General features: G+C 47.4%; 1 protein-coding gene across 1 annotated transcript in view; it reads right to left on the reverse strand.

Moving 5' to 3' along the window:
- GLIS1 (GLIS family zinc finger 1) overlaps positions 1-15,535 on the reverse strand; it is a 227,446-nt gene that overhangs the window by 106,742 nt on the left and 105,169 nt on the right. The window contains exon 3 of the mRNA XM_036867614.1: positions 4,043-4,123. Within this exon, the coding sequence (XP_036723509.1) occupies positions 4,043-4,123 (81 nt within the window). The remainder of the gene's footprint in view (positions 1-4,042; positions 4,124-15,535) is intronic.

Below are 15,535 nucleotides of genomic sequence, written 5' to 3' on the forward strand. Positions count from 1 at the left end.
ATTATCTACCAATTTCATTTCAAGAACGTAAAGGAGGCAGTACAAGAGGGTCCTGTTAGAAAAAGGAAGTGCTGAGAACCACTGACCAGGCCAACTCCTCGTTTTCCAGATGGGGAAAGGGAGGTGTCCTCCCAAGTCACATAGTGAGGTGAGCATGGGGAGGTTGGGATTCAGCCAGGTTTGTCTGACTCTGCAGCTCTGAGACACTCCGAGGATAGGCCTGGTATGATGTCTTTGACTCCCAGGACCTGTTTCTGGATTCAGTGACACACAGAGAGCCCTGGGCCCATAAGGACCCCCAGGAAGGCAGGCACACGGTTCCCATGCGGGCTCTCCAGAGAAGGCGAGTGGGCAGCCCAGGCCCCGTGCCAGGGACAGGAGGTGTGGGTGTGCCAGGCTGACTCTGGAAGCCCTGGGAGAGGCAGGCCAGACAGAGGGCCTCAGGCAGGTGAGTCTACCAGGCCTGGGAGAAGAGTCTGAGGTTTGAGACTTTGGGACCAAGCTCACCTCCCCACTCCCTTTCCCCCCACCCTACACCTTCCCCTTCTCCTGCTGTGCCCCCTGACCCAGCTCTCACCTCACCCTCAGCCCCCGTGCCCCACACTTGACAGCTCTCAATCCATCCCTTCCTCCCCGTCCTCACCATCTTTGCCTCAGTTCAAACCACCACCATCTTTCACCTAGACGTGACATAGTCACTCCACTGCAGCCAGGGTGATCTTTCCAAAGCACAAAAATCTGTCCGGTTTTCCCCCTGTTCCTAACCCTCCATGGCTCCCACTACCCACAAGATACCCTCTGAATGCCTAAGCCAGGCAAATAAAACCCTGTACCTTCTATTTGTTCCCACCGTCCAGTCCCTTTCCGGCAGGTTCCCAACACCGCCAGCCTAGAGCTGCACCCGGCTGCTCACAGCCCCCCAGACCTGCCCTGTAAGTACTGCCCTTGCCCTTGCCATCTCCCTGTGGAGCAGCCTTCACTACTCCCTCTGCGCTACGCCAGCCCCATGTGGCCCACGTCACAGCTCCCTTTGCACTGCATGTGTGGCCCATGTATAAGTGCATTAAATGACAATCTGAAGGACAAATGCAGAGAACAATACATCAGGGGAGAGCTGAGCAAGGCCTTGAATGACACTCGAACCTCTGCTACCAGGAAAGAGAGACCTAGAAACACAAGACAGACAGAAGCCTTTTCTCAAAGACATAGGCCCCTGGTGGGGGCAGGGAGGGGGAGGGGGTGCCGGTCAGGCTGCAGACTCCACTCCAGCCATTACAGCTCTACTGGCTGAAACTCACTGATTTCCCTGGAAAGGTGGGGGATGGAAACATAAGGAACATTTCCAAAAACATGATTGAGGGAACTTGAAGCAGCACCTAGAAGTGTTTTCATTCCAAACAGGAGCAGGCCTCGGTGAGGAGTGGGGAGACTGCAGGTCCAGCCCTGGCCCAGCCTGGGCTCTACTCTGGACTGCCCGGCCCACACAGGACCACACTGCCCCGACTTCTGAGGCTGCAAGGGAGGGTGTCTAGGAAGATACAGCTGATGGGGCAGCCTATTCAGGCACATACCGTCGACATATGTCACAGAGGAGAAAGGTCCATGAGGTCACACTTCACTCCACGAGGAGGGAGCTGGGTTCTCAATCCAAAATAAATGAATCAGTGCTCGTGTGTTTGGTGCAGTAGCCCCCGAGTTCAGTCCCAAGCCCCTTTTTCACACTTCAGGTTAAGAGTCCGGGGAAAGGCCCCCTGGGCAGGGAAGCTGAGCCCAGTGTTCTGGGCTTCCCAGAAGACTCACTACATATCTTGGGCAGCCCCCAGCTCCTGGGTCTCAGTTTCCTTTGCTGTAAAACAAGGGGAGTGGACTGGAGGTGTCTCTAAATGTTCCTGTTCTCTTCTCACCCCAAAGAGCATCATGAATGCCCTGTCAAGAGGCCTCATGACCCAGAGTGGGGGCCGGTCTTGAACAAGACCCTGACTTCTCCCTCCCGCCAGCCCTAGCATTCGGGACTCCTTACTACCTGACAGGCCTGCCACTTCCCACGGCTTTCCCTGGAATGGGCTGAAGTCAGCACCCATCCACCCCCCGACTCTGAGCACCTATGTGTGCCAGGCCTGGGCACTGGGACACAGAGGTGAGCCAGACACTGGTGCTTCCCTCAGGAGCCCATAGTCTCGTGAGTGACATGAACCCTTAAACAGAAAAGACTCTGGGATGGATCAGTGCCAGAACTGAAGCCCTCTTCCCTCTACAAGGATGAAGGAGCATACCTGCCTCCTCTTATCCTTCCTCTAGCATGGCCACTGCCTCCATGAAGCCTTCCCTGATTCTGCCACCCTCTCCCCACGTGGTTGGCTGCTCCCAGGCACTCTGGGAATCACTCCCCCACAGTCCTTACCATACGATGTAAGTGATGTGTCCATACCTTGGAGGGCAGAGCTAAATGTTTCATCCAAGCCTCTCCACAGTCTTGCTAGATAGATCTATTAGCCCATTTTACAGATGAGGAAACTGAGGCCCAGGAAGGCAAAATGACTTCTCCTGAGTAACACACTTAGAAAGAAACGGACCTGGGATTCGATCGCAGGGCTGGTGATTCCAGACTACAGTCCTCAGCCAGGGCTGCAGTGATCATCCCACACCCCACCCACAGGGTTGCCCAGAGGCCCAGAGAGGCCATTCCTAGGGGGAAGGAAGTGCACACTCCCTGAGGAGCATCCCTCAGTTACTCTATTGTAAGATGTCAGGGCTAAAATGGCCCTGAAAGATAATCTAATCTCAGCCTCCTATTTTACAGAAAAGGGATACTGAGACCCACAGAGAGCAAGGGGCTTGTCCACATTTATACAGCCAGTGGCCAAGTCAGGATCAGACCCAATTCTCCAGAGTCTCCATCAGGCATTCACTCCATGGCACCCCGCTGCTACCTCTTAAAGGCAGCTGGAGAGGGTAACACTCTCCCTAGTGTTCTGGCAGAGATGGGACATTCACGGGACAACTTGGTTTATGAACGTATCTTAAAGCTTCTCCCATGAGCTCTGCCAGGCAGGGATCATCGAGAGATAAGGAAACTGAGTCTGGGAGGTGATGAGAGCCATGCCCGGATTCAAGCCAGGTCTGTCTGGGGTAAAGCCCCGGCCGTCTCCAGGGTGCTGGGCTGCTGGCCTCCACAACGTGGCACTTCGCGTGTACACAGATGATCTCATCTGTCCTCACCGAGGCCTGTGGCTAGCACTGACCTGCATTCCTGATGCCAGCTCAGTGCCCAGCATCTTTTCTTCAGACCAACCCTGACATCACCGTGTACCATCCTGACGGATGAATCTGGTTAAAGGATGAGGTGAATAGAAAATGGGCCAGAGGGCCTCCTGGGGCTCAGGGCGTGATTTCCCCAAAGCCCTCCTGCTTTCTTCTCACCATCGCACTGCCAGGTTTTGCCTGGTGAGCCGCGGCAGCTCACTGCCAAGCATGGGGACCCCGTCAGCGGACAGGCCGTGAATGAGTGCAGTGTTTGGGACCAGTCAACAAGATGGATGTTGTTTCGGTTCGGCTCCGTGCACCGTAAACATTCTGTGGCAGACGCAGCTCCAGGTGGCTCACTGGCTCGCGCTCGGCAGCTGGGCCAGCCTGCAAAGGCCCATTAACGTGGACATAAACAAGGAGGGCTGGGGGATGGAAGGCAGGAGGCCGCTGGGGTCTGTCCCACTTTCAGAGACAAGAACACAAAGACAGAAATCCAGGAGCCAGGCTGGAGGTGGTGGCAGCCGGGTGGGGAGGAACGAGGCCCCGCCTGGTTCCAATCTTCGCTCTGACGCACATACCGGGTGACTTTTGTTTTGACAAAACTCACACCTTGTCCAGGCCTCAGCCTCCTCATCTGGAGAAACAGGAAAGGGCTCCACTGTCGGCTGCAAGGAGGCCCTCAGAAATGCTTGATGAAGGAGCTGACTGCACCAGCAGCTGCTTGAGGACAAGAACTACATCCGATCCATTTTGGCCCAGTGATTAACAGCACGGGCTTCAGAGACAGACAACTTACCTGGTCTGGAATCCGAACTCTGCTGTTCACCCACTGATGTGTTCTTGGCCAGGTAACCCAACCTCTCTGAACCTCCCTTATCTGTAAGATACAAATGATCATACCTGTTGCACCAGCAGTGGTGAGGGGCAAATGAGACAATGCTCACAGGCGTTTTATAATGCAGTAATAAAAGGTCACTCTCATTCTGTTAGGATTTGTATGCCCCAAATCTCACAGAGCCTTGCCCGGAGCAGGCTCTCAGGATGAAGCGGGTGGCCAAGGCTGGGGAGTGGCCAGGTCTTCTGGATTCTCCCCTCTCGGTCCAAGATGATCTCTGGATCCCTGACCAAGCGCTCAGCCTGCCAGGCGCCCATGTGGGCCTCACAGCCTGGCCCCAGACATCAAGCCCCAGGCCCGTGTGGGAGGCTGTCCAACTTGACGAACATCAATTCTCAAGTGCCAGCTGGCCGAAAATCAATGTGTCAAATGACCAATTCATCAAAAGCCAATTAGCCACAAATTACTTCGCCAAGTGGCTACATTCCCAAATTACCTCAACAGTTACCCAAAACTTATTTATTTTAGCCATTTATAAAGATGACAACCATTTGTGTTGGAGGAGATGGTTTTAGTTTTAGTTAATAAGTTTTGATTTTGTGTTCAGAGCAGCATTTTAAAGAATATTAAGCTGGTCAAAATCAAGGATCATGGGTTGGTTTAGTCCTCTTATTTAGTATTTACTATTCAGTGTATTTCATTATCAGTTATCAAATGTCAATGTTTCATACAGGAAATCTTGAAGTTATATTGTGCAGTAGGTTGAATGGTGGCTCCTGAAAAGACATGTCCATTTCAAATTTCTGGAACCTGGGAATGTGATCTTATTTGGAAAAAGGGTCTTTTTAGATGTAATGAAGTTAAAGATTTTGAGCTGAAGAGATTATCCTGGTGGGTCCTAAATCCAGTGAAAAGGATCCATATGAGGAGAGACACAGGAGACGACATGACCACAGGGGCAGAGACGGGAGCAACACAGCCACAAGTCATGGAATGCCAACAGCCACCAGAAGCTGGAACAGGCAAAGAATGCATGCTCCCCGCAAGCCTCCAGAGCCAGCACCTTGATGCCAGAATCTTCCACAGCTGTGAGAATAAACTTCCGTTGTTTTTTAAGCACCAAGTTTGTGCTAATTTGTTATGGCAGCCTCAGGAAACTAATACACATTTCTTTCATCATTATTTAATGTCATTTTCTGTTTTGCCTATTCCTTTTCTTGGAGGGGGGGATTCTTTTGCTAATTTCTCAAAAAACTTGTTAACTTTAGTTTGTCTGTTTCTAGCAATTAACACACAATGGTGATAGGGCTGCTTACGCCAAGTCTTAGTTTATTTATTACTTTAAGTATCTTTTAGTACTTTTTATGGTTTACAACCAACTTCTTTTACTCTTTACAATTTCGCATTTATGGTTAAAGTATCAAATTTGATACCAACTCTTTTAAAAAAACGAATGAATCAAATCCAGCAATATATGAAAAGGATGATTCATCATGACCAAGTGAGGTTTATCCTCAGAATGTAAGGTTCTAGATTAATCAGCATAATTCACTAAATCAAAAGAATGAAGAAGAAGAGACTTATGATCAGCTCAACTGATGCAGAAAAAAAATTCACGATAAAAATTCTCAGCACACTAGGAAAAGAAATGAATGTCCTCAATGTAATAAAGTACATCAATGATAAACTACAGCTAACATCAAGCTTAACAGTGAAACACTGAATGCTTTCTCCTAAGATTGGGAAAAAGTAAGGATGTCGATACTCACCACTTCTATTCAACATATTAGAGGTCCCACAGCTAGTACAATTAGGGAAGGAAAGAAGATGGCATGAAAATAGAAAAAGAAGCATAACTCTTTACTCTCAGATGACATGATTACTTACATGGAAATTCCTAAGAAATCTCCAAAAAGAAAAACATGGAAAGAATAAATTAATTTAGCAGTGTCACAGGATACAAGGTCAACATGTAAAAACAATTATAATTCTACATACTAGAGGAATTAATGGGGAAATAGAATTTAAAAAGCAATCTCGGGCTTCCCTGGTGGCGCAGTGGTTGAGAATCTGCCTGCCAATGCAGGGGACACGGGTTCGAGCCCTGGTCTGGGAGGATCCCACATGCCACGGAACAACTGGGCCCGTGAGCCACAACTACTGAGCCTGCGTGTCTGGAGCCTGTGCTCCACAACAAGAGAGGCTGCGATAGTGAGAGGCCCGTGCACCACGATGAAGAGTAGCCCCCACTTGCTGCAACTGGAGAAGGCCCTTGCACAGGAACGAAGACCCAACACAGCCAAAGATAAATAAATGAATAAATAAATAAAAATTAAAAAAAAAAGCTATCTCACATATAATAACATCAAAAAAACATAAAATTGTTGGGAACAAAGTTAAAGTTTTGTAAGACCTTTACACTGAAAACTATTAACACTGCTGAGAGAAAGTAATCAACACCTAAATAAACAAGGAGAGATACTATGTTCATGGATGGAAGATTCAATATTGTTAAGATGTCAATTCTATCCAAGTTAATCTATACATTTAATGTCATCCCAATCAAAGTTCTAGCTGGTTTTTTGGTAAAGCTTGACTAGTTAATTCTAAAATATATATGAAAATATTAAGGACCTAGAATAGCCAAAACAATATTGAAAATGAAGTACAAAGTTGGGGGCTCACACTATCTGATTCAAGACATTCTATAAAGCTACAGTCATCAAGACAGCGTGGTACTGGCATAAGAATAGATGAATACACATAGATCAGTGGAAAAAACAGAAAGCCCACAAATAAACCCACATTAATATGGTCAACTGATTTTTCCCTAAAGTGCCAAGACAACCAATAAGGGAAAGAAGTCTCTTCAACACATGTTGCTAGAATAACTGGATACCTATATGGAAAAGATGAACATTGACCCTTATCTCACACTGTACCCAAAAATTAATTCATAATGCATCATCAACCTGAATTTAAAGCTAAAACCATAAAACTTCTAGAATAGAGTATACCTCAAGACAGGCAAAAGTTTCTTTAAAAAAGCAGGAAACAAAAGAAAAAGTCGATAAACTAGACTGATTCAAAATTTAAAATCTTTGTTCTTTAAGAAACACCATTTAGAAAATGAAAAGGCAAGGCAGATAATGGGAGAAAATATTCCCTACACATATACCTAACAAGACTTGTATCCTGAATATATAAAGAACTCTCACAACTCAATAATAAAAGGATAAATAACCCAATTGAAAAATGGACAAAGGACATGAATAGATTTCTCAAAAGAAGATATGCACATAGGAAGATCCAAAGATGCTTTGCATCTCTAATCATCAGGGAAACTAAAGTAAAACCAGGGGACAATAGCAACACTGGCTTATTGGAATGTGGGTAACTGGACACTCACTGAAGGGCTAATGATTGCTGCTATAATGAGGGACTGTCTTCCTGCTGGCCAGTTCTGAAGAGAAAACAAAATGCAAGTCCAGCTTCCTGCAGCTCCAGGTCTGGATGACACACCTGGCTTCATTTGTATGGACCTCCTTTTCCTCCTAGCAGGAAAAAGTCAGAAAAACCTCCTAGAGGAGATGACTCGAGCTAAATACTGAAAGATTACTTGCCAGGAAGGCAGGGCATGAACAGCATCAAAAATGCAAGGACCAGACATGCAAGAGCAGGAGGTATCGGGAGCTTTGAGTATTTCAGAGCTGGGATTAGGAAGCCCAGGAATTAAGATGAGCAGGGGCTGGAGCAGGTGGGGCCCGGTGGGCCACCTCAGTAACCTTGGACTTTATCCTCTATCATGATGGAGTCACAGATTCTGTCACTTGGTCCAGTTCTGGACCAAGTCCCAACATGCAAACTGTATTATCCATTCGTTCTTCATTGACTCAAGTATTCATTCAACAAACATTTACTGGGCACCTGCTGTTGACATTCTTGTCTCCCCAGCCTAGAGAGCACCCTGCATTCCCAGCCCTGGCTCTTTCTCTGGGATATACAGCCACTATAGAGTGAACTCCTATTAGGTGCCCGGTGCTGGGCCCAATACTATATAAGCAAAATCTTATTTAATTTTCATGTATTCTCCGTTTTGCAGATGAAGAAATGAGAGGCTCAGAGAAGAAACTGATTCAAACCTTGGCCTAACTGATTCCCAAACCCCCATTCAGATTGATCCACCCATCTGTGCAGAAACAATACCCAAGTACAGGCTGCAGGCCAGGCCCTGTAACCAGCACAGGGGCACAGGTGTTCACAGTGCTGCCCTTGAGTGCTCACACCTGTCTGCCCGTGACTTGCCTCTCCCATCAGAGGGGGAGCCACCTTCCTTCACAGAGGTCCAGGCCAGCCCCCACATGCCCAGGCTGAGTGACCGTGGAGCTGTAGGGAGGGCACCAGCTCGGTCTTATGGACTCCCCTCTCTAGCCGCTCATGACAACAGATGCTCTGTCCCTTTGCCTCCTGGTGGAAACACCAGGCCCAGAGTGCAAACGAGGCATGGTGCCAAGGTCCAGCCTCTTCCACACCAAGCTCACATCTCCCTTTGGTGTGACCAGACCCTGGCCAAATACTGAAGTTCCCAGTACTGCAGCTAGTTGTTAATCCATCTAGAAGTAAGTCAAACAAACAGCAGATACAACCCATAGCTTCCCCAGGAGACAGCTCCCCACACCTCTCTCTGGAGCTCCTGCCAAGTCTGTCCTCCACAGCTAGGCGGCCACAGGCTCTACACACTGCCACCTCACCCCAGGGACCCCCATTTCTGCTCCAAACCCTTTTCAGTGACCCTCATTCCCCAGGCCTGATGGTCACCAGCCTGTGTCCAGAGGATCCCCGAGCTAGCCGGGCTAACTTCTCTGCCTATCAGCCCCTCACTCCTCTGCTCCTGCCACACCCACTGTGACGGACTGAATGTTTGTGTCCCCCAAAATTCACGTGTTGAAACCATACCTGCTGTGTGATGGTGTTAGAGGTGGGGCCTTTGGAAAGTGATTAGGATTAGATGAGGTCACAAGGGTGGAGCCCTCATGAATGGGATTAGTGCCCTTCTAAGAGTCAGAAGAGAGCATACTTCCCTCTACTTTCCCCCATATGAGAGCACAGAGAGAAGATGGCCACCCACAAACCAGGAATCGGGTCCTCGCCAGTCACTCAATCTGCCAGTACCTTGACCTCAGAATTCCTAGCCTCCAGAACTGAGAATTAAATGTTTGTTGTATTTTTGTTACAGCAGCCTGAATGGCTAAGACACATGCCCTGTCCCCAAACATACCTCAGGGGCTTTGCTTTCCTAGTCTCTCTGGCCTCTCTTCTCTCATGTCTGTGCAGCTCCTTGTCCCCATTCATATCTTGGAGCAAAAGCCACCTCATCTGGGAAGGCTTCCCTGATGCTCTGGGAACCTCACCCTCACACCATCCAGTTTGACCATCTTTATAGCACTCATCATTATTTAAAAGCATCTTGTTTCTTTACTCACCTATTTATTTTCTGCTCTCATGAACTTGGTCTATTTTGATCACCACCTAGATCTGAGAGCACTGCCTCAGAATAATAGGAATTCAACAATTCAACTGTCACGTGCATGAATCCCACAAGGCCCAGCTGAAGTGACGCCGCCTCAGTGCAACCTTCCTGGACACCTCTGCTCAGATCTCTCAGAGGTGCAGACCTCACCAACCCCTCCCAAATCTTTCCCACTGGTGCCCAAAGGCCGGGCTGTGGCTGATTCATCTCTGTGTCCAGCACCTAATATAGGGACCGGTACGCCTCAGGGGTTGAATGAACACATTTTCTCTGAATAAATAAATGAATGCAATTCAGCTTCCCCACCTGTGATAAATGTAAAAGGGCTTTGTCAACTGTAGAGTGCAGCGGGCACTCACGTACATGTGCGTGCACACACACACACACACACATACTCCAGGGCCTGACAGTCACAGGGCCTTACCGCATGGTCTGTTGAACTGAATTCTGGGCAGTTCTGCCTGTGCCCTAACTCCAAGGCCAATAGTCACAGCCACCCATGGGCCCTGTGCAGCCCCTACCTCAGTTGGCGTGAGTCGGACAACTCATTATCTGAGTGGCCAGGAGGCAGAGGTTAAGAAAACCACAGAGCTGAGTGCTCCGCAGTCCTGGAGGGGGTGTGGAGAGCTGCCTGCACATGTGAGCAGCAGATGGTCAGCCTGGCCAATCGGGAGGGTTCCCTTTCAGTGACAATTCATTTTCAGTAATTATCCCTCTCTCCTTTAAAGTCACCTAAGGTAGCCCTCGTGGGCACAGCGGACTTCTTCCCTGGGAGAACTTTCAAGTTACTTGCACTTTTGGAGATGCATAGAATTAAAAGCAGATGTGCCAAATTGAGCCTCCTGCTTGCTGCTCCATCTCTGATTTTTTTTCCTGCCGGCCCACTGTAAATGTTTTTAAAATGGGACCCCGGTACTAGACATGTCAAACAGCTGAATTCAAGGTAGAGGAGGCTGCCAGCAGGGAAGACGGATGAAATTTAAAATCCCTTTCGACAGATTAACTAGAGACACTTTGAAGCCATAAATCATGCAGACAGTCTAGAAGAAGCTAATAATGGATTTCGGTTTTATTCATATATTTATTATCTCGAAGAGATAGCAGAATGCCGGGCCAACACGCCTGGCTGGGAAATCCACCGGGACTTCCTATGGCTGATTATCAACCAGAGAAGAGGTGGGACAGGAAGGGAGGAGGGACATAAGAACTGACATTAATTATGTACCTGCTGTGTGCCAGGCACTGGGCTTGGCATGACTTGTTTTGTTTAAGCCAACCATGTGAAGAAGACAATATTATTCCCATTTTATGGATGAAGACTCTAAGATACTCCAAGATAACTTGTTCCAGGCCACACAGCCTGGCCTCCCTGACGCCAAAGCTCTACTCCTTCCACCCAAAAGAATGCAGGAAAACAGATGGCCCAACGTGACAGCAGAGAGCACCTGAGAGACAGACAGACAGACAAACAGCAAGTGTATGAGCTTCTGCACCCCAAGGGGCCAGTGCCCCAAGGATTGGTGCCCTTTGCCACTGCTGGTCCTTCAGTCTTGCTGTGCCCTCTGCCTGGGGTGCCTTCAGTGGTCACGTCCTGAGCTCACGATCATGTCAGGACCCAGCCTGGGTCTCTGCCCTCAAGAGAGTGCCCTGAATTACAGCATTTTTATATTTGTGTTATATATCCCTAGAAGGCTTCCCTCAAATAAATATGACCGTATCCATTCCTGTATCCTTCCATGGCCACCCAGGAGATGCTCAATGCTGTTTTTATCATTCCCTGATGCCCCAGCACCTTGAATACGAGCATCACATCTACCAAGGGCAGGGGGACGGCCAAGGCAAGACGCTAATATTCATGAAGCACCTCACACATTTTTGGTGCCCGCTCTGTACCAGCACCAGGGATAGAATCGTGAACCAGACATAGTGCCCACATGGAACTTACATCTGAGTACCAGGCACCTTATAAACTAATTTAACCCTATCGACCTAGGGGGACAAGCAACACCCTGAGAGGTCAGAAGGGACGGCCATCAGGGAAGGCTCCCAGAGCAGAGAACAGGGTCCCGGATCTCTCTTTTACAATTCAATGACTCTTCGTCCACAGCGGTGAGCCCCACACTCTGTGGCGCATCGGAATCACCTGGGGGACTTATGAAAAATATATCTGGGCCCTGCCCTAGATATAGCAAATGAGAATCTCGTGGGATACGGCCAGGGAAGCTGCCTTTTATGCGTGCTCCAGAGGGTCCTGCTGAGCTGATCCTGCTGCTAGCCTAGTGTTTGGCCACCACCAAACTTTAAAAGAAAGTCTCCCTCTTTGGCCTGGCACACTCACGGCCCTTCACAGCCTGGCTCCAAACCACCCCTCTGGTCTGAGCTTTCAAGACTACACACACACACACACACACACACACACACACACACACCCCATATAGTCATATAGTTCAGGCCTAACAGCTATTTACCGTTCCCCTAATAAGCCCTGAATGTGCAAGCCCAGCCCACCCCACCCCATGCTTCATGCCGTTCCCTCTCCCGAAATGCCTTTCACCCACTTCCACCTGGGGAATTCATTCCTACTTATCTTTCAAGGTCCAGCTCAAACATTTCCTCCCTGAAGCCCTCCCGGATCTCCTCCGTGCTTCATAGCCCCATGAATTAGCCTCCGCTGGGCCCCCGCTATCCCCATCACCGGACGGTTGGCTCCTCAGGGCCTCTCCCCAGTTCTCCCGCCAGCCTGACTCCCTGGCCCAGCACCTGGCTCAGAACGGTGTCCTAGAAATGAACAAGGCATGAGATGGTCTCGGAGAACAGGCCATGACCCAAAGATACAGAGGAGAAGGGGAGGCATCGCTGGGCTCCTTGTTCCACCGTCCCAGCCCCACTGCAGACACGCTGGCCTCGTCCCACTCGGGGCGGTTGCTCCTCCTTCTGGGCCTTTGCACTAGCTGTCTCCTCTGCCCCGGGTTCAAGGATGCCTGGTTCCTGTCATTGAGACCTCCCTTCCTACGAGAGGCCTTCCCTGACCGCCCCCAGGCCCCACCACTCACTAACCCCTCATCTGCTTCATCTCCCTTCTTAGCACATACCATTGCCTACATAGTATTCTGGCTGGTCACGTCTGTCTGCCCCACTTGAACACAAGCTCCATGAGGGCAGGGACTAATATTTACTAAATCAAGTGGTTTCTGGAAAGCCTGGAGAGCCTTCCTGATTATTCCTGCACACACGTACAGGCCTTGAGAAAGCCATCCTAGACCATTCCATATGTGAGCCTTGGGTTTTCCTCTCCTGACTCACCATGTTCATGTGTCATGAGTTTTAAGGGACAAAATATCTTCAAAACTTGTTTTAAATTCCATAACCCTATCTCTCAGACAGCTTAGATTTCTTTCTTTTTTAAAAAATTGTGTTAAAATACACAGAACATAAAATTTACCATCTTAACCATTTTTAAGTGTGCAGTTCATGGTATTAAATACATTCCCATTGTTGTGCAGCCATCACTACCATCCATCACCCTAACTCTTTTCATCTTATAAATCTGAAATTCTGTACCCATTAAACAAGAACTCCCTATTCTCCCCTCCCCACCAGCCCCTGGCAACCACCATTCTGCTTTCTGGCTCTATGGTTTTGACCACTCTAAGCACCCCATATAAGTAGAATCATACAGTATTTGTCTTTTTGTGACTGGCTTATTTTATTTAGTATAATGTCCTCAAGGTTCATCCACCTCGTAGAATATTACAGAATTTCCTTCCTATTTAAGGCTGAATTATATTCCATTGTATGTATATACCACATTTTGGTAATCCATTCATTGGTCGATGGACACTTGAGTTGCTTCCTCAGACTGCTTAGGTTTTAAAATGTTCATTTTTTTCCACTACACCTATGTGTGTGATTGTATCTGTGCATATACACATACACACACATATTTAACATTTTACTACATATTGACACTTGTTTAGTATTTGTAACACTAACTATCAAATCATGAGCATTTTTTCCCTTGTCACTAAGGATTCTTCAAAAGCCCCCTTTGAACAGCTGCAGAGTATTCCATCATGGAATTCATCATAACTTATTTAGTTATTCCTCATTGTTAGACATTTAGGTAGGGTGTTTCCAATTTTTTGCTATTATAAATAATGCTGTTATGAGCACCCTTGAACATAAATCACTGTCTGCATCTCTGAACGCTTCCTCGGGACAACTTCCAAGAAGAGGAATTCCTGGGTCAAAGGGATTGAATATTGTCCAGGCTCACAGAACGTATTGTCAAATTGCCATCCAGAAAGACTGTCCCCATTTACATTCCCACCAGTGACTGGTGAGGGGGCCAACTTCACTGCACGTTGCAACAATAAGCAACAGGATTTCCTTTAGCTTTGCTAATTTGTGAGACTGAAATCAGACTTCATTTTTATTTGGATTTTATTACTAGTGGAGGCAAATATTTGAAAATATCTTTGGCTATCCATATTTCTTCTTCTGTCAAATGCCTGTTCCCATCCTTTCTGCATTTTTCTTATCATTTTGGGGAGCTTTTCTTAGGTATTAAATACATCAGGCTTACATACTTTTCTCATTTTGCTTATTGCCTTTCATTATTGTTTATAAATTTTTACACATAAAAATGTTCTAAATTTTCAAGTAGTCTAATCCAACAGTCTTTAGTTGAGATCACTTCCATGGGCTTTAAGTAAAGCTAGTTCTTTTCCAACCAGACATAAGATAAATATTTCCCTATAATACCTTCTAATTTTTTGTGTGGTTTCATTTTTCACACTTAACTCCTTAATCCATCTGGAATGTATTTTGCAGGATAATGTAGGTGAGGATTTAACTTTATTTTTTTCCCCAAATAGTTAACCAATTGTCCCCATCTGTGTTATTTTTTTCAAGACCCTTATGGCAGGGTTTCTACCATCTCCCTTAGTAGCACCACAGTGTAATAATAATCACAAATATCACATATATCACTTACACTTTACAAAGCATTATTCATTTATCATTCATTCATCACGTTTTTGTTGAGTGCCTGTTATGCACTAGGAACTATTCTAAGTGCTAGGAATCCAGCAGTGAATAAAACAGATAATAATCTCTGCTCTCATAGAGCACACCTTCTAATGGGGGAAGTAAAATAAGTAAGTAAATTATACAGGATGTTCGTGATAATGAGAAAAATAAAAAGGAAGGGGGATTGAAAGTATTTGAGGGGAGGATGCACTTCTACATAGGATACTCAAGGAAGGCCTCACTGAGAAGTGTCACTTGGATAAAGACCTGGGTGGGGGGCTGAGCCATATGGATGTCTGGCTGTAGGGGAAGGACATCCAAGCAAAGGAAACAGCCAGTGCCAAGGCGCTGAGGCAGCAGGAGACCTAACGTGTTCCAGGATCAGCAAGAAGCCAGCGTGGCTGAGGTGGAGCAGGCCTGAGGGCATGAAGGAAGAGCTGAGGCCAGAGGAATAAGGGTGCGTGTGTGTGTATCATGTAGGACCTCCCAGGCCTTTGTGCTTTACCTCCACATCTGGATGAGATGAGAGTTCTGGTGAATTTTAAACAGAAGAGCAACATCACTGATATTTTAACACAGGGTTTGTCAACCTCAGCACTGCTGACATTTGAGGCCGGATAATTTTTCGCTCTGGGAGGCTGTCTTGTGCATTGCAGGATGTCTAGCAGCATCCCCAGTAGCTCACATGTGTACATGTACGTGCACACACACACACACACACACACACACACACACACTCTGCTGACAATTAAAAATGTCACTGTCAAATTGTTCCTCGGGGGTGCAAAATGCCCCCAGTTGAGAACCACTGCTTTAACAAGATCACTCTGACTACTGTGCTGATGGGGGCAAAGGCAGAGACAGAGAACCCAGCTGAGCAGCTACTGCAATCG

The sequence above is a fragment of the Balaenoptera musculus genome, chromosome 1 (genome assembly GCF_009873245.2).
Source record: "Balaenoptera musculus isolate JJ_BM4_2016_0621 chromosome 1, mBalMus1.pri.v3, whole genome shotgun sequence".
NCBI lineage: Eukaryota > Metazoa > Chordata > Mammalia > Artiodactyla > Balaenopteridae > Balaenoptera > Balaenoptera musculus.